Here is a 27,110-nt window from a genome sequence, read left to right on the forward strand (position 1 = left end):
AGAGATTAGGTTCCAAGTGCAATGGGTAGTGGTCACTAAGGGCGGGGTGTTGATAAGGTAAATACCCATTTCTAGGATAGTAGACCTTTGGTCTCTGGGTGTAAAGAGGAGAACATTGACCATTTACATAGCCATGATTACCCAACATTTGCCGTGCCCCCTCTGGCTCAGCCATGTCCCATAGTCTAGCATTTCCGAATCTACGGTGTTGTTGTGCGGGCTTCCTAATAAGTTGCCTATCCCTGCCCCAGTTGTTAGCACTTTTCGGAGGTACATAGGGATAAAAATAGGAAAGGAGATGTGTAGAAATAGAATCACCACTACTAACATCAAACCAATCCCCAATATGCCTCACAGCCCTATGATCCTTAAAGTTGATGATTATTACATCACCAGTCTTATCCTTTGGCCTTACTCCTACCCAGTTAGCACGCCTTAGGCTTAGAATTTTACCGTTTATTGAAGCAGGTAGCGGTCTATTATCACGGAGCCAGAACACCACCTTATTCCGTAATGCTCCGTGATCTTCCCATTTACCTGCCGGTAATTCTGGTACCCCTGCCAATACAATAACATAAGGGGCAAAGTCAGGGGTTAGATCTATATTATGATTAATTTTGGATTTAGTTTTTGGGGGGACCATGGGATTATTGTTAGGCTTCTTGGCCTTGACAATTTCCCTGTCCTTACTAAGATCTTTAATTTGACCTCCCCGTACCTTAGGCGATTGCTCCTTAGATACTGGAGCCACCGGTTGTGGTGTGGCTGTCAGTGGGGTCGGGGTAATTAATGTAATCATCGGGCTGGCCAAACTTACTGCCCCGTTCACTAATTTTTGCTTGGGCTTTAATGTTGTTTGTGCTGGTGTCGCTATTATTAGCGGTGAGGGGGGACCTATTGCTGGGGATTTCACAGATAAGTTTGTTTTTAATAGCGGCTTTTCCTTAGTGTTGCCTATCCCCTTTAACAGGTATGATAAGAGGAGGGAATTCTGTGCAACCTTCTTTTCAATAATGTCTAGATGTGCACACATCGTAGAAGTCCTATCAAGGAGGGGTTGGATCGCTCCCCTGATTAGATCTACTATTTTGGCCATCATGGCTTCCTCACAGCCGGGGATTTCGGCAGTTTCTAATAAGGAAACAGTCTCGACCTCTTCCAGTGTTTTGTATACTTTATTTCCCAGTGAATTCCCCTCCCTATTTTCATTACTTGACCTAATGAGGGGGGATGTAAGGGACGTGGTAGGTGACTCAATAGGGAGCTTCGGGGAACCTGACAGCCTAGTGCTATCGTTCCCAGTAAGCAAGTCCAGTACAAATACACTGGTCGGTGTACTGGACAATGGCTGGTTATTGGTCATGTCAGGTTCAATGGCCGCATTTTCGCCATTGACAACTGCCCCTGTGTCTGAGAAATCAATCAAAAGACAAGAAGCACCAAGGCCTTTCGGCACAATGTTGTCTCCCATCTCGCTAGGAGCACCTAATCTATTTCCTGTGAAGATTAATGAGGATACAGACTCAACCTCCCCTCCTTCTTGATGTTTTGCACTCGCTCTCCCTTGCTTCCCCCTGCGCCTAACTCGGGCTTTTTTAAATCTACGGGGTGATTCCTTTGCTGTAGGCTCATACAATCCAGTAGAGCCTGTTCCTGCTCCTAGGAGTACAGGGCCAATGGAGTCCTCTTCGCTCTGGCCCGCGTGTATTAGGGCAACAGCAGTAATTGTCTTGCGTACAGGGACGGGGGGTTCGTCTAACCCAAGAGTGTCTGTAGGAATAACTGGTTGCTCTAAAATAGCTGTAGAAGATGGGTCCAACCCCAAGGACGCCCTTCTATTGTTGTTAATTTGGGCAACCTTTTTAATTAGAAAATTATCCATGGTGACCAATTTAGAGGGCATTATGGAGTATGTTTAGGAGCTTTTAAATGGACGAAGATGAATGATTGTTCCAAAACTATTTCCGTTTGGTGTAGATAAGAGCTTGCACTATAGGAATATGGAGATAACTTATCAAGGGTAGTGGGCCCGGCTCGGCTCCCTCGGTCCCCGGAGGGCCACAGAGGGCCCGCCCTTTGCCCGGGCTTAGCCCCGGGCTGCGTCCCGCGCGTGTCCCGCGGTCCGCGGACGAGCCCTTTCTCATATAGGAAAGTTCCCAAGGGGGCGTGGCACTGGGAGGGGGCACGGCTCCCCCGGGAAGAGGACACAGCTGTAGGTGTTTCAAGCTGATCCTCGCAGTCCCGGGGCCGCGCCTCTCACCTCCTCTGCGGCCTCACGCCTCCCTCCTCTTGCTGGCAAAAAGTACTTGGCAAAAGTCCCAGGGCAATGCTACTCCTGTAGCGGGACCACACGAACAGCCTCAGTGAAGACGAAACTCCTCTCACGAGCGGCACCCGCGAAGCGGGGGCCGCGAGGAGTAAAGAGCAGGCAGATGGGGGCGGGCACTGGGAGGGGGCGCGGCTCCCCCGGGAAGAGGACACAGCTGTAGGTGTTTCAAGCTGATCCTCGCAGTCCCGGGGCCGCGCCTCTCACCTCCTCTGCGGCCTCACGCCTCCCTCCTCTTGCTGGCAAAAAGTACTTGGCAAAAGTCCCAGGGCAATGCTACTCCTGTAGCGGGACCACACGAACAGCCTCAGTGAAGACGAAACTCCTCTCACGAGCGGCTCCCGCGAAGCGGGGGCCGCGAGGAGTAAAGAGCAGGCAGATGGGGGCGGGCACTGGGAGGGGGCGCGGCTCCCCCGGGAAGAGGACACAGCTGTAGGTGTTTCAAGCTGATCCTCGCAGTCCCGGGGCCGCGCCTCTCACCTCCTCTGCGGCCTCACGCCTCCCTCCTCTTGCTGGCAAAAAGTACTTGGCAAAAGTCCCAGGGCAATGCTACTCCTGTAGCGGGACCACACGAACAGCCTCAGTGAAGACGAAACTCCTCTCACGAGCGGCAGGAGACTATCAAGAAAACAGGCATGGCACAATTCCTTTACAGTAAGACAATTCATTTGGTAAACAATTCTACTACATCCTTCACGTGTGTCTGTGCAATGTTCTTCCTTAATTGTTTCTACTTACATTTTTGAAAAGTGAAACTTGACATTTTATTTTTTTTAAATAAAAGCTCCCCTATGTTTTAAGATAAGCAAATCTCGTCAATGATAAATATTTCCCTCAACTGGTGCTGCCTTTTAATAGAAGTTGAATGCAACCCAAGCCCTGTGGGATTTTCTCTCCAGGTATCTAAAACCACAGAGGATACTAGGTATGGCAAGAAGTTTCCAACAGTTAAAACAATCGGTCACAACCTTATTTTCCATCGATAGAGCACATACATTTCCTGTTACTGCTACTTCCCAGTCCTCTTTTATTTCTATGTAGACAAAGTTCTATGAAGGTCTTCATAGGCTTTCAACATATTCAAACCGCATAACTAATACGTTTACGAGTCAACGCAAGTTCAATTTTTTTGTCAAGGGAAGGCCTTGCATTAGTACTAGTGGCAGAATTTGCTTTAGACAAATCAGCACAAACTATTCGGTCTTATCCTTGAACTCCAGAAGTTTGTAATGAAAAATATATGAATTCGAAAATTAAAGCTGGAATGCAAGTATATGTGCTTTAGAAAAACTGCAATAAGTTTTTGAATACGACATCTATAAGTTGTTACAATAAAAAAATGGAAGTCTATTTAGTCATTTGTTTGAGCTATGAAATACACAGCAGTAAGCTGCCTGTTTATGATATATTAAACCACGGAAACATATATTGGAACTAGGAAAACCATTAATTCTGATTCCTAGTCCCACAACAGTCCATATCTGTAACTGGGCTGGTGGTATTAGGTCATTTATAATTTGTCACTTACCTTTGCGCATGCCACGAGCTGCGAGGTGGACAATGCACACTGTGTCGCAGCAGCAATGACCCTGTTCTGGAGCACTGTATCATCTGCCACCTGAGCGACATTCTTCGCTTTCAGCACTAGCATGGCTGCAGCATTAGCAACAGCTTTGGCTAAATTCATAAGCACATCCTGGAGCAATGAGAGAAAAATGATTTCACACATCATTCCTCAGGGTAAAGGAAGATTACAATTTCAACTGAAATCACACATGCAACAGACATACTAAAATGTTATACAGAGAATAAACTACATGATGGGGCAATATTAATCTATTTTGTTACTGTATGACAATCTTACACTTGACAAATGTGTTATTTTATTCAGGAATAAATATGCGTTAATCAGACTAGTGTACAGTAACCACGCCATTTACTGTCCCCTGACATGTATTGATGCTTTAAATGGACATCAGCCTAAATAGTGCCATATTTACAAAGCTTACAAAAATTGCACGAACACAAAAATATTTTTATGTTAAGGTTGATGAAGTACATTGTTCAGCCACTGTGTTCTACTCAATCTTCTAATTTAAGTGTTCACTAAGATGTCCACCTCTATGAAGGTGACAGAGAAAAGCTATCAATAAATGCCATGCCACACCACATGGATATTAGCACACCACCCTTCCCATATTCACTTCTTCTCTCTTTTAAAAGAAGTCCTTGCACTGTACAATTACACTACAGCAAGAGAATGGTCAGTCCCTGGAATTTGTGCCTCGACATGAGCACTCATATCATTCTTCAGTACGTTTATATTATTTAATACTGAGGGATAACCAGATTATTACTCGTCTCCTTTTTTCGTAATATTTGTATTACTCAACTTATTTTAAGAACATTGTACCAAATGTAACATGCAGCACACTGTAAATGTAATTTTTGGCTAGTTCTAACTTAACAAATTGAAATTCCTTCATCCAACATTTTCCTCATGTATAAATATCTTCCTTTAGATCATATTTACCGAACAACACAGATGACCCCTTAATGCTACCCTTTCAAGAACTCTAAAAAAAAACCTTAACTCAATACTATTCCAGAATGCTACTCTTCCTTGGCCCTAATAACTGCTTACTTACCCTTATTGCTACTCTTCCCTGAACCCTGATACAGAAAATGTTGGCTTGCAAGGATGAAAGGCTGGGGCGACCCTGCCAAGATTAGAACCTTCAATCTACAGATCACAACAGAGAGAACTCAACAGGCTGTGCTATCTCCCCGAGAATGAATATCCTTGTTCATATACCTTTTTGCTGCCAATAGAATCCCATTACTTGTAGTTGATGTGAACAATGTGAGTGGGGCATTGTGGGTATGAGACAGAAACCTATCATTTTAACCATGAATGATACATCAAATATTTAAACATGTTGTCCCCTAAACGGCAATCAACCAATATGGGCTTTTCATGCTTGGGAAACTTATGTTTGACTCTTTGGCCTTGGGATTTTACATCTCATGATTACCTGAAATCGTTCGTCTGTCTCGTTCTCCCCAATCTGCCTCAGAAGTTCCCCACTCGCTTGTCCAATGCTGCCTGCCGCAGTCAGGACAGTTTGCCGGGGCTAAAAATAAAGAGACACAAACAAAAATGAATAGTCAGGGGGAAAAAACACTTTCATTAATACCAAACTGTGCTTAGATCTGAAAGAAAGATTGAGGAGAAAACACATGCACCATTTCATTATCTATTCAGCATGGTCTGACTCACATTTGCTGCTTAATTGATCTTTACAATTGCTAATTAGATTCTGCTAGGCAAAGGAAAGCTCTCAGGAAAAGAAACCGAGATAATACTCAGCAACAAACTGCAAAGTATGAGCAGCAGAGCCAGGTTGGGAATTCAAACTGACCACTGCACTGTCCCTTTGGGAGGAATCTGAAGTCACTAATAGATATCATTCCTGCTGTTATGTCCTTTTTAGTCACTGTTGCTTATTCCAGACAGTGGTGTAATACAAAATGATGCCTTCCATGCAGATATTTTAATCAAGGGCCCAATGGGTCTCCCATATCCCATGCATATTCACTGGGCTGGCCAAGGGATAAACAGAGGCCGCCTTAGGGAAAGCCCCACACCCTTTGTCTCAGGGGCTGCAGGGATCTATATTACGCCCCTGATCCTGGGGCTATGCTGCATACAGTGCGGGCAATCATTTTAGCATTATTTCAGCAAGACCAGACTCAATTCCCATCATCACACACATGCAAACATTTACTCAGAAACAAGAGAAAAGCGTAAGTGGCAGAGCTCTTCGGGTCAGATCTGGTATTGTCATCTCACAGGCTATTGTTGCGCAAACGTCTGTACTGCGGCTTGAAGATATTTTTGTACTCTAATGAATATACTAATTCATGCTCCTTCATTGGGATTCTCAACAATCCTTCTTCATGAATATTAATGAGGCATGGTCCTTTCTGTGCATCAAACCGAATTGAGGTAAGCCTGCAAGGGCGCATGTCTCCATTCCTGCATTTAAATTCACAAAGAAAAAGTTACTTACCTTCATTAATGATATTTCTGAAGATTGCTCACCTTAAGAATTCAACAACAAGCAGCGTGTGGAGAGAACTGGTAAGGAGAAAGCCTCACCTAGATGAATGTGTGACTACAGGGAAGCGCCCTTGCCTTTTTTTTAGCATCAACAACGGTGAAACTCAGTATTACCGAAGTGCGCTTTACAGCCTTAATAACAGGTTGAGTCTATCTTCAACCTATTTAAAGAAAGTAGGAGATCAGAGGAATCAAGGGGATCGTAGGACCTGATGAAAGCTGTAGGACCATTGCTTAATTTGAGCCGGTGCTGTCTGGTGCTCAGCACCGCCACCTAATACTAAGCACCGGTGCTTATAGCACCAATTAAGGTCATACTCATTTAGAAGGCACATGGTTTCCCGCTCCCTGAATCACAGGATGTTGAGCCACGCCGAGACTCAAACCTAGTTCCCCAGCTCTGAAAGCGGCAGCTCTAGCCATTAAGCCAAGTTCTCTCCTGAATAATAAGTGCCGGGGCTCTAGTCAGGAGGCAGTTTGCACCAGAGCATTTCTCCTGTTAACGTTGCCTCCTAAGGCGGTCCCCGGCACTTTTTATTTTACAAATTAACCACTGCGTAGGACCTGTGCAGGGCTTGAGAAAATCGGCTGAAACATGTTAACTAACATGCAGAGCGGAGGAGTGTGGGATCATTATTATTCCCTGACACCACCATCCTTTATCTATTTTATTCCTGGCCAGGTAGGCCAGGAATAAAGGTGTAATAAGACATTCCTGAATCAGTTTTATGCTCTCATTTCTGCACTATCATTTTCAGATCCCTTTTATTTTGCTTGTATTGCCTTCCCCCACCCGATTGCTCCACACCCCAGGTATTGGTCTGCGTTGCGGCAAGCCTTATGATGAAGCATGCCACAATTTGTGGGTGAGGGCAGTTTTCCAAAACTGAGAGCGTGCCACTAATCATACTAGCCATTAGTTTCCTTGTACTCCTATCCTTTTTTGTGTTGTTGGACGTTTAGTGGAAGGTTGGCGTAGGAGTGTAACCTCTTCCCCATTTGTTATGTGTGATTCACCTTAAGAATAACAGACAGCTGACTAGTAAAACAAAACTCAACCCGTAAGAGGGGAAGAGAGGTATATCTGTCCTGCACACAACCTCCAGATCGTATAAAATAACTATAATAAAGTCTGCAGTTCCAAGGAAAGGGAAAACTCACCTCATCCAAAATAGAAAGTGGTCTTTAGACAACTTGTCTCATTCATTGTTATTATTATAGGCAACATGACTGCGGAGCACAGGCCCTCATCCATCAAGCGGTGGCATACATCATTGGTCTCACGACACCCTGATGCACCCTTTGCGTAGTGGACCCGGCGTGCAGGGCTCTTGTTTCGATTCTCCTGTGGCGCCATAAGGCGCACTATGATTCCATGCCTGAATGTTCCCAAACTCTCTGAATCCATTACGGCTGAGCTTGCAAGCATTCCCTAAACAGGTGAACCAATGGCTTGCCCTGCTCCCACTGTTACCAGGGTCTTTGGGGTATTTTCCCTTGTGCACGTTTAGACAAAACAAAACATTTGTTTCCTGTTAAGTGATTCGTTCCTGTAAGATTAAAGCCAGTGTACTAATGTGTTTCCTTCAGGAGCCTTTTAGAACCTCCCAGATTGCCACGTGCCACATGTGATCCCGCTGTATCCATTGGAACTTGAACATGGTATATAAACCACACCCAAACCTGAACCCCCTGCTTGGCCTACCCTCCCTGCGGCACCAGCTTCCTGCTTACTCACTCACCTGAAGATTCGACCGGACGTAGGCAGCACAGTTCTCGGCAGCAGTTCAGGATTCCCTGGTTATTACCTTGGCTCCAGCTCCCTCAACGCATCTATAGACTCTGCTTCCTGCTCAGCTACTCCAGTTCTTCTGCGACTTCCTGAGTCAAGACCTTCTTAGGACAAGTTGAAGTACTAGGTTAAGTACTTGATATCAAGTTAGTGAGCACTATCCTTTAATAGTAGTAAGAACGCTGGAGTATTGGTGTCTTCAAGACTATAGACGTGTCTCAAAATTTCCAACCCGTTCACAGTGATTGCTCTTTCTCTGGACCCTTCCTGCAAACTTCCCTTTACAACTGTCGTTATGAAAGGATTACAGACTTCGCTCTGTGTTTCTCTGATAAACAGTAATGCCTAGAGAACTATCCTTAGAGCACTTGGCTCATGTATGAACCCTGTACCGAGATCTATGTTCTGAGTTTATACTTGGAGTGTCATTAGCTCCAATCTATGTTCCGAGTGTTTCCTTGGGAGTGCCAGTAACTCCAAACTGTATTTCAAGGTATTCCTTGGGAGTTTAAAGCTCCAATCTGTGATTCCGGTTATTCTCTTTTCTTGCTGTGTTTCTGAAAGTGTATGTTACTCAAGGTTTTGAAATCCATTTTTGAGAGGCCTGTATTGATTTTATGGTAATTGCCTCTTCTTGTTAGTTCTAGTACATTGCATCTTCACAAAATCAGAGGTCATGGTCCGGTGCATCACTACCTAGAAGACTCAGAGGGTCTCCAGTTATAGCTGTGCCGCACAGTTGCTGACCGGAACCAGTACCGCAAGTCTCTCTTTTCTTATTTCATCCCAACTCCCTTTCCATCCATGGGCTGTAATTCCTTGAGCGGGCCAGGCCCTGCAGGGATGGAGGGCGAGCATCAGTTCCAGTATTGTCTCTGCGGTTCGAACCAGGTGAGTGCATGACAATCGGGCTGTGCTCCTAATTGGGCTGGCGCTACAAGGCCCAATGGGCCCCAACGAGGGGGTTCTTTGTCGGAGAACCTTTTAAAAAAACAACAGAGACCAGGTCTATCTAGCCTCAGTACTGTCGAGTTGATTTTCCAACAAAAGCGTGAAATGAGCTTAAATGTAACAAAAGATACCCTAAGAAAATCGTCTTTCATTTTGGAAATATTTGTCAATGTTAAAAATGAAATGCAACCTTAATGGATATCAATGTTCCTAAAGGTCTGAAATTGGTCGACATGTTCCTTGCCTCATCTGTCCTCAAAAGTATCAATGGCAATTCCTCAGGACCAAGTAAAAATGCCTAATCTACATAAAGGTTCCCGAATTTCAAAATGTAAGAGGATCTAAGTGAGTAGTGGGCTGTAAATATAAATCATGCAAGATACTGCCTATATTGCACTGCAAAGCCTATAAGAAAACAAAGATAGAAAATGAAAAATAGAAATAATATACATACACTGAGATGAGTGTTCATTATCCGTGACACACAATATGCTGAAATTCACGCACAAACCAGTTGTGCTATTCACTTTAGGTGCAAACAGATATCTCTTTCTTTATATTGGTTTGACATTCGTTATTGGGAGACGTAGTGCCCAACAAGAGAAAGGCTAATGAGGTATAACAATCCTTTCCCGGGGAGGAGCTTCGCGATCATCCAAGATGGTCGCGTGAGCACAGAGCTCCCGGGACCCTCGCCGCCCTTAGCAACTATCCTGAAATATATCCTGATTTCGAAGATGGGCTTTTGAAGATGCGCTTTGGCTGATCTCAAAACTTTTCCGAGAATTTCATTTGGACGTCGGGAGCCACTGCTACATCGACTTCAACTTTTGCGGCCTGCCCCAGGACGTGGCCGGGGGCTCTCTTAGCCAGCAAGCCGTGGAGAACATCGGCCGAAGGGGTTTTCCCCCAGACGGCCTCATCTCAACTTTCGGTTTCGCTTTCCTACTCCGGGCATCGTTCGATTGGAGAACAGCTCAGATCTACCCTTGATCCGGCTTGGCTTCGCCCCTCCGCAACGTGTTTCATCTGTGAGCATTTTGCCTTCAACTTTTCTGGCACTTATCCCACTGTGGCTCACTTGTGCTGACTTTTGGCCTCGCCATAAACGGCCATTTTCACCAGTTCTCGCGGGCCCCTTCGGGGCACCCTTTTCAATATGGCCACCAGACCTGAACCAGAGAAGCGCAAGACTAAGACACCTCTCCGAGGGGGACAGATTCAAACCAATGTTATGGATCGTTACACCCATCCTAAGGGATCCCCCGGTGGTACCGGCCGTACTCCGGAAGATCCTGGGGCTGAATCTGCCGCTTCTCCTGAACTTTCCCTACAGGATGTCATGAGTGCCATCGCCGGCATGCAGGCTTTGATGGGTCAGCAATACGAGGCCCTTGCCTCGAAGATCGACACGGTGGCCGTCGACGTCACTTTGATTAGAGCGGACCTGGCGAAAACTAATGAGAGGGTCAAGTCCTTAGATTTGTAGACCTCCAGCCTAACTACCGACGTCTCCGACATACAGACTGAAGTCGGTAACCTACGTTTCTCAAACAACTTGATGGCACACCGGCTTGAGGATTTTGAAAATAGGGCACCGCGTAATAATGTACGCATTATTGGAGTCCCTGAGAACCATGAACATTCTTCGATCGATCTCCTGGTGGAAGATCTTGTTTTAAATCATCTCGCCCCCTCTGGGCTCAGCAAATTCTTCGACGTTGAGCGAGCCCATCGAGTTCCGGGTGGAAAACCGAAACTGGGTGCCCCACCGAGACCTATCATTGCAAAACATTTTCACTTTCGTGATAGAGACGCTATCCTGCAGGCCTCTCGGGTGGGCGGCCCGGTGAAGTTCGAGAATACGTCGGTTCACTTCTACCCGGATTTTACTCAGTTGGTTCAAAGGCAGAGAATGGGTTTTCAGGGTGTGAAACGGCGGCTACGTGACTTGGGCCTTAAGTACGCCATGCTGTTCCCAAATAGACTTCGGATCAAATATGAGGATCGGACATTTTTCTTTGATCGCCCGGAGAGTGTCGGTGACTGACTTGACTCTTTGCCTAAAAAGGATGATCGATCCGAACACCCTGGTGGTGCCGAGGGTGGTTTGCCGGAGCAAGAGTGACACTGTGGTTCCCGATGTCTGAACTTTTCATTTGTATTTCAGCTGAGTCTAATATTTGGGTCTTCTTATGTCCTGTTCTATATTGGCCCGGGGTGGCGGGGGGGTAAATCGGGACTCTTTCCTCCTCCTAGGTTTCTTTGTTTAGATTAGTTTAATAACTGGGTGACAGGCACACTGCAAGTTGGGGTGGCTATTGAGTCTTACGCAGGGGTGCAGGGTGGGGGGAGTTGTAACGGGTTCCAGTTGGGGGGTTGTGGGGGGGTGTTTGTTCGTTTGTTCTTTCTCGCAAGGCATCGTATTGTATTCCTTATTGCTTCGATGATTGTGTTCTTTGTGGGGTGTGCTCTGCAGTCTCTTCGGGAATGGGGGTAGTGAGTTGAGACTGCTGTCTTGGAATGTCAACGGGTTGGGGGACAGGATAAAACGAGGGATTGTGCTGCAGTTTTTGAGACGTCATTCTCCTGATTTTGTCCTTCTGCAAGAGACGCACTTAATTGGTAACGCTTGTCAAGCCATGAATAGACGGGGATATCGCTTGGCTGCTCATTCCGGATCTACTTCTGGCTCTAGGGGGGTGGGTATTCTGGTCCGGTCTTCCCTCCCCTTTGAGATTGATGACCTAATACTTGATGATAGGGGGCGCTACGCCGTGCTCACTGGTAGATGGGAGGGGAAGACGCTTTCCATACTCACGATCTATGTCCCCCCTGGCTTGCAGACTCCCACCTTTGCTGATATTGAACGGGTTGTTCTAGGGCTTCCTGAAGGTCTTTTAATCCTGGGTGGGGACTTTAACTCTGTCGTTTCTGGCTCCCCGGATCGCTACCCTCCCAGAGATTTGGCTAGATCTCAGTTATGGATGAGTGGGTTTTTGGAAACTTTCGGGCTGGTGGATAGTTGGAGGTTGATGCATCCTGTGCAGTTACAATATACCTTCCATTCAGGAGCCCACGGGAGCCTCTCCAGGCTTGCTTATCTCCTAATGCCAGCGACTCAATCGTCCTCTATTAGGGAAATCAGACACCTTCCCAGGGGCATTTCAGATCATTCCCCATTGTGGCTCTGTGTGGAAGTTGGGGTGTGCAGTGAAGGCAGGGTTGCTCCCATCAACCCCTGGTATCTTCGGAATCCTAAGATCCGCTCGGAGCTGATAAAATCTATTGATCATTACTTCCTCGATAATGTGGGATCTGTTTCTTTATTTGTGTCGTTGTGGGAGGCTTTCAAGACTGTTATACGTGGACATTCTTTGTCGTCAATTGCTGGTGCCAAGAAGGCCAAATGTGAGGAACTGGTGCGCATTGAAGCTGACATAACTGTCATTGAGAGTGACCTCGAGGCGGGTGTTGCCCGTGCTAAACTCCACTCCCTCAGATTAAAACAATCTGATTATAAAGCCCTGGTGACCGACGCTGCCAAAGTAATGGACAGAGAGCAACGGGGTAGGCTGTATGATGTGGGTGACAAGGCTGGTAAATTGCTTGCGTGGCTTGATAAGAAGGAAAAAGCGAATCGTGTAGTTCCTGTGATTGAACGGTCGGATAGAGTATGTGTGACTGACCCGGCTGGGATCATTGACTGTTTTGTGGATCATTTCCGTACTGTGTATTCTTCAGTTTGTGATAGGGACGAGCAGGATTCCCAGTTGTTATTGCGGGACATGCATTGCCCTGTCTCTCTGATGTTGATAGGGATTTTATGGACGCACCACTTACGACAGATGAAATAGCGATTGCCATCCGCTCCCTTCGCTCTGGTAAGGCTCTTGGCCCCAATGGCTTGCCTATTGAATTATACAAACTGCGGCCTGACAAAATGCCGCCCTAGCTGAGGGATATGTTCCTTAAGGGCGCTGAAATCTGGTTCCCTACCCGCGGATCAGCGGCTGGCCTCTATCGTGGTAATACACAAGGAGGGTAAGCCGCGCGACCGTTGTGCCTCTTATAGGCCCATCTCCCTTTTAAACGCCGAACCCAAAATTTTAGCCAAATTGTTAGCGAACCGCTTGGTTAAGGTGATCTGTGATTTGATCCATCTGGATCAATCTGGTTTTATCCCGCATCGCAATACTGCCCTTAATCTTTGGCGGCTTCATGGAGTTCTCGCGAGAGCCGGGACCCTCTCTGAGCCGGCCATTTTGGCTTCCTTGGATGCCACTATGGGCTTTTGCTACTATCAAATGGCCTTATCTCTGGGCGGCTCTCGCCAAATTTGGTTTTGGCCCTATATTCATTGCATGGGTGAAACTTCTTTATGAGAAGCCTTTGGCTCAGGTGGTGGTTAATGGGAAGGTGTCTGGCATTTTTACTCTTGGACGGGGCACTCGGCAGGGCTGCCCGTTGTCTCCCTTGCTTTTTGCCCTTGCGCTCGAACCGCTGGCCGCATGGCTCCGCTGGGAGCCCTCGATACAGGGCATTAGGTGGACTCCTGACTTCGAGGATCGTATTTCGCTTTATGCGGATGACATCCTTTTGTACCTCACATCCCCCCAGAAATCCCTGAATGTACTTTTTGACGTTTTAACTTCATTTGGGAAGAACTCAGGTCTTGTTATTAATTGGACGAAATCCTGTGTCTATGTGTTAGCAGGAGGGCTTACCACGCTGCCTCGCAGATTCCCGATCCAAGTCACCGAGTCAGGGTTCAAGTATTTGGGGATTTATATCTCCCTGGATCCTGTGGTTCGCTACGAGCGCAACCTGCTTCCCCCACTCCAGCGACTGAAACTTGATGTCTCGCGCTGGCGTCGGTTACCGTTGTCGCCCCTTGGGCGTGCTGCTCTTTTTAAGATGATGTCGCTGCCGAGATTTTTGTACGCACTCCAAAACTCCTTTGACCCTATTCCCTCCGGGTTTTTTCGGGAGGTGGAGAGCCTACAGCGTTGTTTGTTTTGGGACGGACGTGCGCGTATTGCTCTCCCCAAGCTCACGCTCCCTTGGTATGATGGGGGCATCGCTTTCCCAGACATTAAGCGTTATTATTGGGCCTCTCAATTGAGTGCGATTAACCATGCCACCTATGCACCGTGTCCTTCACCGGCTTTCGAGATGGATAAATACCTTTTACCAGGCGGGAATTATAGTAGGGCGCTTTATTCCAAAGGGATTTGCAGGACGTTAACTGGGCCCACTAAGATTGCTGTGCGAGTTTGGCGAGATGCGAATGCGGCTTTGGGGTGGCTCCGTTGTAGGACTCTGAACGTTTGGGTTACTTATGGAGAACGAAAGGTTTCGAGAAATGGGACATGATTGCTATCAGCAGAGTGGGTGTCCTCTGGACCAAGGGACATGTTAAAACCTTTGAGGCGCTGAGGACGGAATATGAGCTCTGAGACAAGGAATTTTTCAGATACGTGCAGGTGCGCCATGCCTTGCTGTCGGTTTTCGCTGCAGGCACGGACGTTCCCGAGTCCTCTCCTCTCAAGGACCGTATACTGGACGGTTATGTCCCTGACAGCACGATTTCATTGATTTATAAAAAATTGATCAATAATCGGACTGATCTACTTGTGCGTCTCAGAGCGGTATGGACTGAGGATGGATTGGAATTGGATGACGAAGACTGGCAATCCGCGTTGTCGTCACCGAAGGAGGTTGCTATTCCTGCCCATCTTCGCTTTGTCCAACTTAAGATCCTTCACCGTAAATATGTTACTGGTCCGAGTCTGGTGCGAATGGGCTATTCTCTGGATGGGTTGTGTAAACGTGGTTGCAGCATGCCTGGAACCTTCCTTCACATTCTGTGGGAGTGTTCGGCGGTGGCGGGGTTTTGGGCCCGAGTGCATGCGGTGATGGAAAGAGTTGATGGACATTGATCCTAGACCCTGCCGCGTCAGGAATTGAACCCTGGTCCCGGGCCTGATCTCTGCTTCAAGGTCTGCCGCCTCTAACCACTGAGTCACACTTCTCCACCCTATGGCATCTAGTAATGTGACTGGGGACTGCAGGGCTTGAGAAGGGCTTTTACCAGGCATCCACACAGATTTCAGTACTGCCTCATCAAACTGAAGCAAATTCTCTGCATGTGAAGAAGTCGGTAGCAAGAGTTATATGAAAGCGTTAGAATATAGTTCCTTGGAGGGCAAAATCAGTTCTAGAGTTCCTGCAGTTTTACACACAATTGTGATAAAGGGGGATGGTTCTTCTCGCAGGGACCCAGATGGGTAATGGATGTCTAATTCTGGAGCGGTATCTAGTCCATTGGCATTCTGTCAATTAAGATACAGGCCGGCATCAGAGTATGTATGAAAAAGCGTTGTCTTAGCCTCCAAATCATCTTTTTATTTTGCAACCATAATCTTTATCGAGCATGATCATGACATCTAAGTTGGATCCGAATAACTCCTATAGTCAGGCAAATGTCTGGGCCCTCTGAAGAGAGCATTAATCAAGGCAAGCTCTAATGTTCTCTTTATTCGTCTTGATTTCAGCCAACTTTAAGGGCGATGCAGATAACGACTGTGCTGGAAAGACCAGGGATGACCCTGTGGTACACGATTTCTTTCTAGGTGCCGGGGCCATAGCCTGTGGTGGTGCAAGAGTTAGAAAGCATGGAGCTCAGAGCCATCAAGCCCAAAGGAGTGGGTCCGCTCTTGAGGATGGGCCCAGAAGGTAGAGGAGCCATCCTAAAGTTAGCCAACAAGGCCTGAAGGAAGACCTCAACTTGTGTGGGGTCAGCACACAGGGCAGGGGTTTCCACCAGATCTTTTACACCTTTGGAGTCAGCTCTGATTGCAAAGAAGTACCCAGTCTCAAAGAATCGTGCCATGACTCTGAAGAGTCCCAGAAATGCAATTCGTTTGATATTCAAAGCGGTATGCTTTGGCTTGACACTGCACGTCCTGGTCAAAATTAGCTTAACTCCCGCTCCCTGATGTCCTTTAGGTACAACACGGAACGTGAGTCGCCGGACGCAGAGTTGTGGTCGAAACAAGACACCACAGATATTGGATATTGAAGAATGTGGATTAGGTGATGAAGGTAAAATTACTTATAAGTAGTACCAGTTGTCCAACATGGATTTCTTTTTAAGATTTAAATGTCTGTCTGCATGCTCTAAAATGATGATGGCATCAGTACAGGTGAATGAAGCTGCAGTACTGCTTACACTGAAAAAAGAAAAGTGTTTTCCAGTAGTATATGTATAGGGGGTGGCTAGTAGCAAGTACACAGGATGTCTTCAGATAGCTCTAGCATTGGACAGCACCTTCCAAGCTTTCAATGATATCTTTCCAAGTATCTTTATAGAGTTTTGAATAGGTAGAATGGCCAACAGAGGAATAAGAGACCATGAATAACAAGGTGTGGTTCCGTCAATGAGCGCAGCAGTACAACTCTGCTGAGGACACACTGAAATTATTGCTAATTATAGAGGCCATACAAGGCCGCTGTGCCATTAACTTCTGAAACATAGCCAGTAACAGACACCTGCAGCAGGTGCCCCACTGAGAGGAGTTCTGCAGAAACCTTTTAGTCCACTTTTTTAGAAACTGTTCTGTTTTGCTGCATTGTCTAATACTTTGTGAAACTAAGGAGTCAGGTCTATACGGGTCAAGGGGTAGGCTGGACCCTATTATATCGAACAAAAACACAAGATGTGCCTACACCCAACTTATTTTCAAAAATGTCTTCACATGCGGATCAAACACACCATTACTTAATCTGATCCGGTATTTTTATTTATACCCATCTATCTTATAGTATTTTTTTTTACTTTCTCATTTACTTTGGATATAGATTGATTCAACGTAATGAAAAACTGAAATTTTGAGGTTTGTTTTTTGGATGTATGTTACTTGTGTTTTTTTAAATGAATATATATACATGTGTGTAACTATTATTGTATATTAATGTAATTGTATTTAAATGTAGTTTCTCCTTGTCTGCTTGAGAGATAAAATATAAGATTTAAAAATACTATAAGATAGATGGGTATAAATAAAAATACCGGATCAGATTAAATAATGGTGTGTTTGATCCACATGTGAAGAATTTTTTTAAAATAAGTTGGGTGTAGGCACATCTTGTGTTTTTGTTCGTGTATTGCCTTATACAGCAGGATATTAGATGTTTAGCAAAAGGGTTTTGAATTCCTCCTCCTGCGAAGGCCTTCAGACCATTACTGCACAGTACAGGAAAGTAGATCAGGCAAGTTTCCTTCTATTGCGGACTTACTTTTTTGCCTACCTCATCAACTTTAAGAGAAATCTGCTAATACTAGTCAGGATATTTATATTTACATTTTGTAAATGTTGATTTTTATTTTGAAGCTATGCATACATTTCAGTGCATAAGTAAATAATTGTCCAAGGAAAAGATAGGAAAAAAACAATAATATTGTATTTTTAAAAAAATAAACAAAATGCCAGGGGGAGAATTACCTCTTCTGATGCCGGCTCGACAGCCTTCAGCAAATCAGAGACAGCTCCAGCAAGTGTACGGGCGGCGCCCAGCAGGTTTTCCCCACTTCCCACATCATCATCCATTAGCGCAGCCAACAGCTTCACCCCCTTGGACATCTCTGTCAGATTTGAGGAGATGGTTGTGATGGCGCAGCCTACGGCCGTATAGTCTGTATCCACGGGGTCACCTGCAATGGATGAGGGAATTCAGATTAAAGGCAAAGCAAACAGGAACCTAGCTATAGTAAACACACAAACATCAGCCCTCTAGAGGGCCTTGATGATCATGAAGCATCTCTGACATCCTGAGATGTAGAAACCACTGAACAATCTCTTACAGAATATAGGATGAGCATCTCTCATATCCCAAAAAGTACCAAACACCTGTCACAATGAGGCAAGACAGAGAAAAAAGCAGCAGTGGATTTGTCTATTTAGGAAAGATCGAATACATGGTGCTTTTGGGTTTATAAAAAAGCATCACAACTGATAGACAGTCAAATTGTCGCTGCAAAGCCTTCACTGGGTCTACCAGAATACTATCTATCAGTTTTACTTAGAAGGCCTATAAATGAGCTTTACCAATGAATTAAGCCATTAATCACACATTAAAAGGGGGCTCATGTAGACTAGTCTCATGCTGGCAGGAACCAGAGTATGGTTTTTCAGTACGACTAACCTGAACCTGCTTTTCCCTGGATCTACTGCGCACTGGAAGAAATGCCAACTTTGTTGACTACCCAACAAATTACCTCCCATCTTAACCAATTCACTGGTCCCCCCTTGAAGTAAGAATTACTTAAAAAACGACAAATAGCAATCCACCTGGACCTTCTTTCATTTGTGAGAAATAGGCTAACATGCGGATTCTCTTGAAGTACCCGGGCTTCTCATCAGCGGTGTGCTCCTATGAATATTCTTGCAAGGAAGCTTTTGTGTTAGTTTTCACCAACCAGTTTAAAAACAGAACTTTGTTGCACTCTACGGTTACAAATGTACCACACTACCAACACCTGCACTGGATTAAAAAAAAATCATACATTTAAGCAGGCTTGAGAGCGGTCTGTTACTGTTTCAGGAATTGTAAAAGCATGCCCTGCTTCTCTTATGCTCAGGAATCCATGGTGGAGAGGTTAAAGGATAAACAGGGATGGCATACACAGTTGGATATGGCTAACAGTCTAGGTTCATGGTCAATTACTCCAGGCTTGGAATAGCTCAAAGTCATTGAAAGGGAATACTGGGGAATGATATCACAATAGGTCTAAAAACCAAAGTAAACGTCAACAAAAAGCAACATTCTGTAGTATCTATTGCTGGCGATTGTTAGTGATGCAGAACTGGGTAAAGAAAACTTTTTTCTGTACGCTAGATGGTCCCTTTACATTCCTGTACAGTATGCAGTATACTTTTTTGTATTTTAATATTTTTTTTTACTATTTAGCAGCACAAACATTCAGGACCAAACCCCACCTCTGAGAAAGAACCCCAAGGGCTGCCTCTGTCCTTCAGTCAAACCCTGCATGCTATGAAACACACAACTGCTAGAATGCCTCCAGCATGGGGCAGCTTCTGGTGGTTCATCTTCAAGCTGGTTTCTCACAGTCCAGCAGTGCCAACTTTGCTCTAACTTTCCACTTTTAGAAGAAGCAAACAAAATTTTAAAAAACTGTTTCTCACGTGTGCACATATGAGAAGGGTGATGCAATATAGGATTTTGAACCTAAAATATTAGGGTTTCTTTATAATAGTATGTTTACTTGTTACTAATAGTTTGTTTTATCTTTAAGGTCTTGTCAGTGCCCTCTACAGTGCCATAAAACCCAGGGTGTGAGCTCTAAAAATACAACATAACATAACATGTGCAGTATGTCTATTTTCATGTGCCTGTGTAACTATCCATCCTAACAGAATGATGCACACTCTTACTGGAGGTACTAGCCCGACTATCCTTCCTGATAGAATGATGCTCACCCTTCTGTCATAGACACCTGTAATTGTCTCTTGGAGGTACCAGCTTGGCCATCCCTCTCTTCCATCATGGATACGCCGGTATTTGTCTGTAATTATTCTGGCTATCCATCCTAACTGAATGATGCACACTCTTACTGGAGGTACTACTAGCTTGACTATCCTTCCTCATAGAATGCTGATGTAGTTGTCTCTTGGAGGTACCAGCTTGGGTGTCCCTCTCTTTTATCATAGATACACCTGTATTTGTTTGTGATAAGTCTGGCAATCCTTCCTTACAGAATGATGCACGTTCTTCCATCACAGACACACCTGTAATTGTCTCTTGGGGGTACCAGTCTGGCTGTCCTTCCTCACAGAGTGATCAGCACCCTACATTCATTAATGCGCCTGTATTTGTCCCTTGGGGGTACCAGTCTGGCTGTCCTTCCTCACAGAGTGATCAGCACCCTACCTTCATTGATGCACCTGTATTTGTCCCTTGGGGGTACCAGTCTGGCTGTCCTTCCTCACAGAGTGATCAGCACCCTACCTTCATTGATGCACCTGTATTTGTCTCTTGGGGGTACCAGTCTGGCTGTCTTTCCTCACAGAGTGATCAGCACCCTACCTTCATTGATGCACCTGTATTTGTCCCTTGGGGGTACCAGTCTGGCTGTCTTTCCTCACAGAGTGATCAGCACCCTACCTTCATTGATGCACCTGTATTTGTCTCTTGGGGGTACCAGTCTGGCTGTCTTTCCTCACAGAGTGATCAGCACCCTACCTTCATTGATGCACCTGTATTTGTCTCTTGGGGGTACCAGTCTGGCTGTCTTTCCTCACAGAGTGATCAGCACCCTACCTTCATTGATGCACCTGTATTTGTCTCTTGGGGGTACCAGTCTGGCTGTCTTTCCTCACAGAGTGATAAGCACCCTACCTTCATTGATGCGCCTGTATTTGTCCCTTGGGGGTACCAGTCTGGCTGTCCTTCCTCACAGAGTGATGCACATCCTTCCATCACAGACACACCTGTAATTGTCTCTTGGGGGTACCAGTCTGGCTGTCTTTCCTCACAGAGTGATCAGCACCCTACCTTCATTGATGCACCTGTATTTGTCTCTTGGGGGTACCAGTCTGGCTGTCTTTCCTCACAGAGTGATAAGCACCCTACCTTCATTGATGCGCCTGTATTTGTCCCTTGGGGGTACCAGTCTGGCTGTCCTTCCTCACAGAGTGATGCACATCCTTCCATCACAGACACACCTGTAATTGTCTCTTGGAGGTACCAGCTTGGCTATTACTCTCTTTTATCATAGATACACCTGTATTTGTCTACGATAAGTCTGGCAATCCTTCCTCACAGAATGATGCACGTTCTTCCATCACAGACGCACCTGTATTTGTCCCTTGGGGGTACCAGTCTGGCCTGTCCTTCCTCACATAGTGATGCACATCCTTCTATCGTAGAAGCATCTGAAATGGTCTCTTTAAGGCATCAGCTTAGCTATCCTTCATCGATGGGCATCCTTCCATCATGGATACGCCTGTATCTGCCTGTATTACATCTGGCTATCCTTCCTCACAGAATGATGCACGCCCTTCCATCACAGACACACCTGTAATTGTCTCTTGGAGGTACCAGCTTGGCTATCCCTCTCTTTTTTGTCATAGATATACCTGTATTTGTTTGTGATAAGTCTGGCAATACTCCCTCACAGAATGATGCACATTCTTCCATCACAGATGCACCTGTAATTGTCTCTTGGGGGTACCAGTCTGGCTGTCCTTCCTCACAGAGTGATCAGCACCCTACCTTCATTGATGCACCTGTATTTGTCTCTTGGGGGTACCAGTCTGGCTGTCTTTCCTCACAGAGTGATCAGCACCCTACCTTCATTGATGCACCTGTATTTGTCTCTTGGGGGTACCAGTCTGGCTGTCTTTCCTCACAGAGTGATAAGCACCCTACCTTCATTGATGCACCTGTATTTGTCCCTTGGGGGTACCAGCCAGGCTGTCCTTATAAAAAGACACTCAATCATAGCTCGATACTGCAATTAAATTCAGTGTACAAAGTAGCTGCCTCTATGCTGCATTTTTTGTTACACAAGTGTACCATTCAATCTCACTCGACTCACCCGCTGTGAGATTCACGACCGATGCTGTTCCTGCAGTTATGGCGTCTACTTGAGAGTGGATTTCATGTTTCGACTCATCGACTTTGTTCTGAATCCAAACCTTTGAAGCCTGAAAGGCAATTTAATAAATAGCACATATGGTGACATTCTACAGATTTGGAAAGGTAAAGAACATAGAAAGACCATGGATCCCACATGCTTAGCTCTTAATCACTTCATCAATATATTAAAAAAGGGTAGAAGCATGAACATATTCTACCTTGAGTATGTACACATCATCCCTGAAGTCACTCAGCAGGGAAGTGGGCTGGAGAATGTACACAAATCTCAATCCTGAAGGGCGATGAGCTGGGGCGTGTTTGCTCTCAGGCAAACTGGACTGGAGTATGTACACACTGTCCCCCTCTGCAGGGCAGTCGGCGGAAGTATGCACTTACTCATACCCTGAAGGGCAGTAAGCTGGAATATGCACTTACTCATACCCTGAAGGGCAGTGGGCTGGAATATGCACTTACTCATACCCTGAAGGGCAGTGGGCTGGAATATGTACTTACTCATACCGTGAAGGGTAGTGGGCTGGAATATGTACTTACTCATACCCTGAAGGGCAGTTGGCTGGAATATGCACTTACTCATGCCTTGAAGGGCAGTGGGCTGGAATATGCACTTACTCATGCCTTGAAGGGCAGTGGGCTGGAATATGCACTTACTCCTGCCCTAAAGGGCAGTGGGCTGGAATATGCACTTACATGCACTTACTCCTGCCCTAAAGGGCAGTGGGCTGGAATATGCACTTACGCATGCCCTGAAGGGCAGTGGGCTGGAATATGCACTTACTCCTGCCCTGAAGGGCAGTGGGCTGGAATATGCACTTACTCATACCCTGAAGGGCAGTGAGCTGGAATATGTACTTACTCATACCGTGAAGGGTAGTGGGCTGGAATATGTACTTACTCATACCCTGAAGGGCAGTGGGCTGGAATATGCACTTACTCCTGCCCTAAAGGGCAGTGGGCTGGAATATGCACTTACTCATGCCCTGAAGGGCAGTTGGCTGGAATATGCACTTACTCATGCCTTGAAGGGCAGTGGGCTGGAATATGCACTTACTCATGCCTTGAAGGGCAGTGGGCTGGAATATGCACTTACTCATGCCTTGAAGGGCAGTGGGCTGGAATATGCACTTACTCATGCCTTGAAGGGCTGTGGGCTGGAATATGCACTTACTCATGCCCTGAAGGGCAGTGGGCTGGAATATGCACAGAGAGTTGAGCTCTCTATAGTAGTGGGCTGGGGTATGTACACACTGTCACTCTGAAGGAAGCTGGGCCTGAGTACTACACCCCATACCTCTGCAGTGCAGTGGGCTTGAATATGCACACTATCATACTCCGAAAGGGCAGTGGGTTGCAAGTTGTAGACAGAATCCAAACCTGAAGGGCAGTGGGACCCCTACCAGCAGGAAATAGGCAGCTGATCCATGCACCAGTTGTAGGCTCTGAGTTGATCCCAAAAATGATGGGACTTAGATTTATATCTGCAAACGTAAATTAAAGATTACAATATATTTAATTGTTCAAGTGAGGGATGGTTCAGCAAAGCACGCAATGCCTTTGAAGGTTAATTGCACCTTGTGAGCGCAGTGCTCTGTTTCCAATCAAAAGAATGAGGCAGACAAGCTAATATTTCCGAATTAGTGGCCCTGTTTTGAGGGCTCAGACCAAGCACCCACTCCTCTTGAATGTTGCCAGTGCAGTTGGTAAATAATGGATGTCTAGGGGCATAGAGACAGGGTTAGTGTTAGATTAAAATGGCTCTTTAATTCATCTCCTGACATATACACATGTGTGCCACATATATGTCCACCCCTCTAAGGTCCACATGTTCCATTCTCCCTGCTGTTCGGCTGCCGTCTTGCCTTCTACCCAACCCTATTCAGTGCTATATTTACCACTCCTCAGGCTGTGCTGGCTTAAATAGGGCCATTTTCCTGCAGCAAAGCAATCACTTGTTGTCATTGCCATGTACAAAGCAAAGCCTATTAATAAACACAATCCGGCTCAGCAGTCCCGCTTGTTGAGTCCTTGCCACGGCGGCAGATTATGCTACAGATTTTCTAAAGGCGTGCTTTGCACTTTCTTTTAACTGCTGCCAGGGGCTGCGATTCAGGATAAAACAAGATGATTTGTATGTGCATTGCTTTATGTTTAAAATTACACACTGGTCCTTGTTAGATAAAAACTGAGGCAATCATGGGAGGAGGGTTGGGGGGAACGGGGGGGGGGGGGGGGTGAAGAGGGGGTTGTCTGTATTTACCTGGAAGGCACAGTCATTTCAAACGCTGCAGGCTGGAAGCAATAACTTTCCAACACTGGAGCTCATCTCTTGAAGCCTTCCTGCAGGTGGGACATACCTCACACAGGCAGGAGCTCTGGCCAGCAGGTAAACACATGCACCTAGCCTCCCCACCATGCTACTCTTCGCAACACAAGCACTGACTGTCTCCATGATCCTGGGAGTGACACACGCTGCTCTCTTCCCATGGAGGAGCCTATGTCTAGCCTTGCAATGCCAGCTTTCGCCAGCCCTCATGGCCCCGTGAGCAGAGCTCCGCAGACCCTTTGCTTACCATGTCATGGCCCAGGGGGGGCAGGTTGTCCACTTGGCCCAGGTCCGCCTGAGCCTGCTCCACTGCATGCATGCTGGTGTTAATGGTCCCCATCAAAGCCTGCTGGGCGGAGGTCTGTCAATACAACAGAAGGGAAACACAGTGAATCATTTCCTGGTTATAGGGACATCATGTGAACATCAGTGGTTTATCATCAGATTAGTAGCCTTATCACGGAGGTGTCTGAATGCTCCAAAGAAATCCCACAATACCACCCCAAATAAATGTTTGGTGGTAAGCAGAGACAGTGTTAAGTTTGAACTAGGAAAGCAATTAATAAAGGTATGTCCTAATAGTGCTCTTCACGTCTGACGCCTACTGGCACGCAAAGTATTGGATGCACAGGTGGAGGCAATCCTATGACAGGGGAGGAGGGTGCAACGGCATCCAGGTGGGATACTAAGAGGGGTCTCTGCCTACCTATGGAGGTAAAGAAAACCCAGGAGGAGGGCTGGCGGCTGCTATGGAGGACCACTGGGCCGCTGCTAGGAAGCCAGACAGTCACAGCAGGTCCTTTGGCAGACAGACTGCAGGCCTGACTTAAAGGTGGGTGGTTGTGGATACGTTTACAATTTTTAGAACAATGCTATTTCCACAGGATGAATGAATGAAATGATTTTATAAAGCGTGCATTACCCGAGGGTGTCTTAGCGCTGGGCAGATCCAGACCGGAAAGAGGGAGAATCTACCAGCTGAATTTCTTATCCTGTATCACCCATATTGTGAATTACATTAAACCAGTGGGTTCTACTCCTGATTTTACAGTCTCCAAAAATGTGGACCTTAATATTCTGGTTTTTTGAGTTCACAACAAGAGAAAACTTGCGGTATTACCACATCAGACCCCATTCACAGATGCGGAACTTCGAATGGGAGGTCAGGTGCACTATTCTCAGTTGTATCGACTACTGCAATGCCCTCCTGCTCGAATCTCCTAGGGTACTGTTGGATAGACTCCAACGAGTCCAGTCGGGAGCAGCCAAACTGGCACTTGGATGGACTAGGAGATCCTCGGCTACTGCTGCGTTAGCCGAGCTACACTGGCTCCCCCTGAAGCAACGCATAGCTTTTAAAGTCCTCTGCCTGGTCTTCAAGGCAGTACACGGATCAGGACCTAGACCCCTACAACACATGTTTTCCTGGTATATTCCAACTAGAACTCTACGATCCACGACCGCCTGTCTTGTAAGAGTACCGAGATTTAAGAAGGCCAGAATCGGGGGAAGATCGTTCAGAGTGGCTGCCGCTAAGCTCTGGAACAGTCTTCCCGCCGATATACGCCAAATCACACAGCTCCTACCTTTCAGGAGACGGATAAAAACATGGCTCTTCCCTTAATCTTCCCCTCCACTGCCACCCCCCTCATTTCAACTCCCCTGCTTTCAACTCTAGGAGTATGCTTCTTCAGCGCCAGGATACCTGCCAGGTGACAGCTGCGCTCTACAAATGTTTTAAATAAATAAATAATTACTGCAGCCGGATACCAGTGTTTACTGGGGAGAGGACTACCCCAGCAATACTAGGGTGACAAAATGAGATCCTGAGTGGGTAATATGCACATGGGTTAAGACTGAAGACCTGCCCCTCAGTGTTACAACTGCAACAGAGATTTGAAGGAAGGGATGGTCACGCTAACTAAGTCCAGTTTTTTTTGTTGAAAAAATCTTCTCAATGTTTAATACACCCCAGAATCTACTTGCATCAGCCACAGGAACTAGGATGAAACTATTCAGAACATGACTGTGAAGGTATATCAGCACACGTGTCACGTGCCTTGAAGGGTATTCGTAGATTAGGTGGCACGGTGCATTCTGTGCACGTGGCCACTAGCCACGAAAGGTGGGGCTTCCCCTAACAGACCGTGCTAGAGAAGGTGCACTGGGAATCCACTGAAAGCAAAGTGGGGAAGCTGGCTCGAGGTTTTTAGTTTCACTTGGTAACAATTTTAGGTCTTTAACTTTTTTTTAATTATTATTAAAGCTTTCTTTGGAGGAAATGTTTAAAGAGCAAACTCAGATATTTTAAGTCTAGGGGGAATAATATCACATTTTTAGTAAATGTGATAATTGGCGCAATTTCTTTTAGCCATGACTACCCGTTTTGAGCTGAAATGCACAGTTTCAAAAAACCCTCGTCCTTCGCTCACTTTACATATCCTGGGAAGGATAGGGAATTAAAATCTGCTATCAGAAAGTCAAGCTGCGGGAAAGAAAGTTGTGTCCTAAACAGATCTGATGCAACTGATCTGCGTCACTCATTTTAACATATTGTTGAAAAGCCAAGAACTGTGTTCACGTGCCTCTGTGGCACTTTCTTTATTCTAGTTCTTGTAACAGTGAAAGATTTCAGGAATCACTACTCTGTCAAACTTTTTCATTATTGGTTCTAGAGACAAATAGCAATTAAATTAAACAAGCAAATAATCAGGGTGTTTATTAGGATACAAAGTTTTTAATAGTAAGTTTATCTTTCTATTAATCTTAAATACAAGCAATACACAGAAGATGTGCTAGGTAATGTTGATGGTTGAAGTAATGTAGCCAAACTGTGTTTTATCTAGCAGCAATTGAGTGTGTTTAAGCTGACATGGTAGCATGCAACTTGAGGGCATACGCCCGTCACCCTCTT

At 45.9% G+C, this 27,110-nt stretch overlaps 1 protein-coding gene across 2 annotated transcripts in view; it reads right to left on the minus strand.

Annotated features, from left to right (window-relative positions):
* TLN2 (talin 2) overlaps positions 1 to 27,110 on the minus strand; it is a 1,508,116-nt gene that overhangs the window by 487,887 nt on the left and 993,119 nt on the right. For both annotated transcript variants that reach the window (XM_078684194.1, XM_078684193.1), the window contains exons 18-22: positions 24,444 to 24,557; positions 21,815 to 21,923; positions 17,700 to 17,908; positions 5,362 to 5,460; positions 3,855 to 4,022 (exon numbers count right to left, since the gene is read on the minus strand). In XM_078684194.1, coding sequence (XP_078540320.1) covers positions 3,855 to 4,022; positions 5,362 to 5,460; positions 17,700 to 17,908; positions 21,815 to 21,923; positions 24,444 to 24,557 — 699 coding nt within the window. The remainder of the gene's footprint in view (positions 1 to 3,854; positions 4,023 to 5,361; positions 5,461 to 17,699; positions 17,909 to 21,814; positions 21,924 to 24,443; positions 24,558 to 27,110) is intronic.

The sequence above is a fragment of the Lissotriton helveticus genome, chromosome 3_2 (assembly GCF_964261635.1).
Source record: "Lissotriton helveticus chromosome 3_2, aLisHel1.1, whole genome shotgun sequence".
NCBI lineage: Eukaryota > Metazoa > Chordata > Amphibia > Caudata > Salamandridae > Lissotriton > Lissotriton helveticus.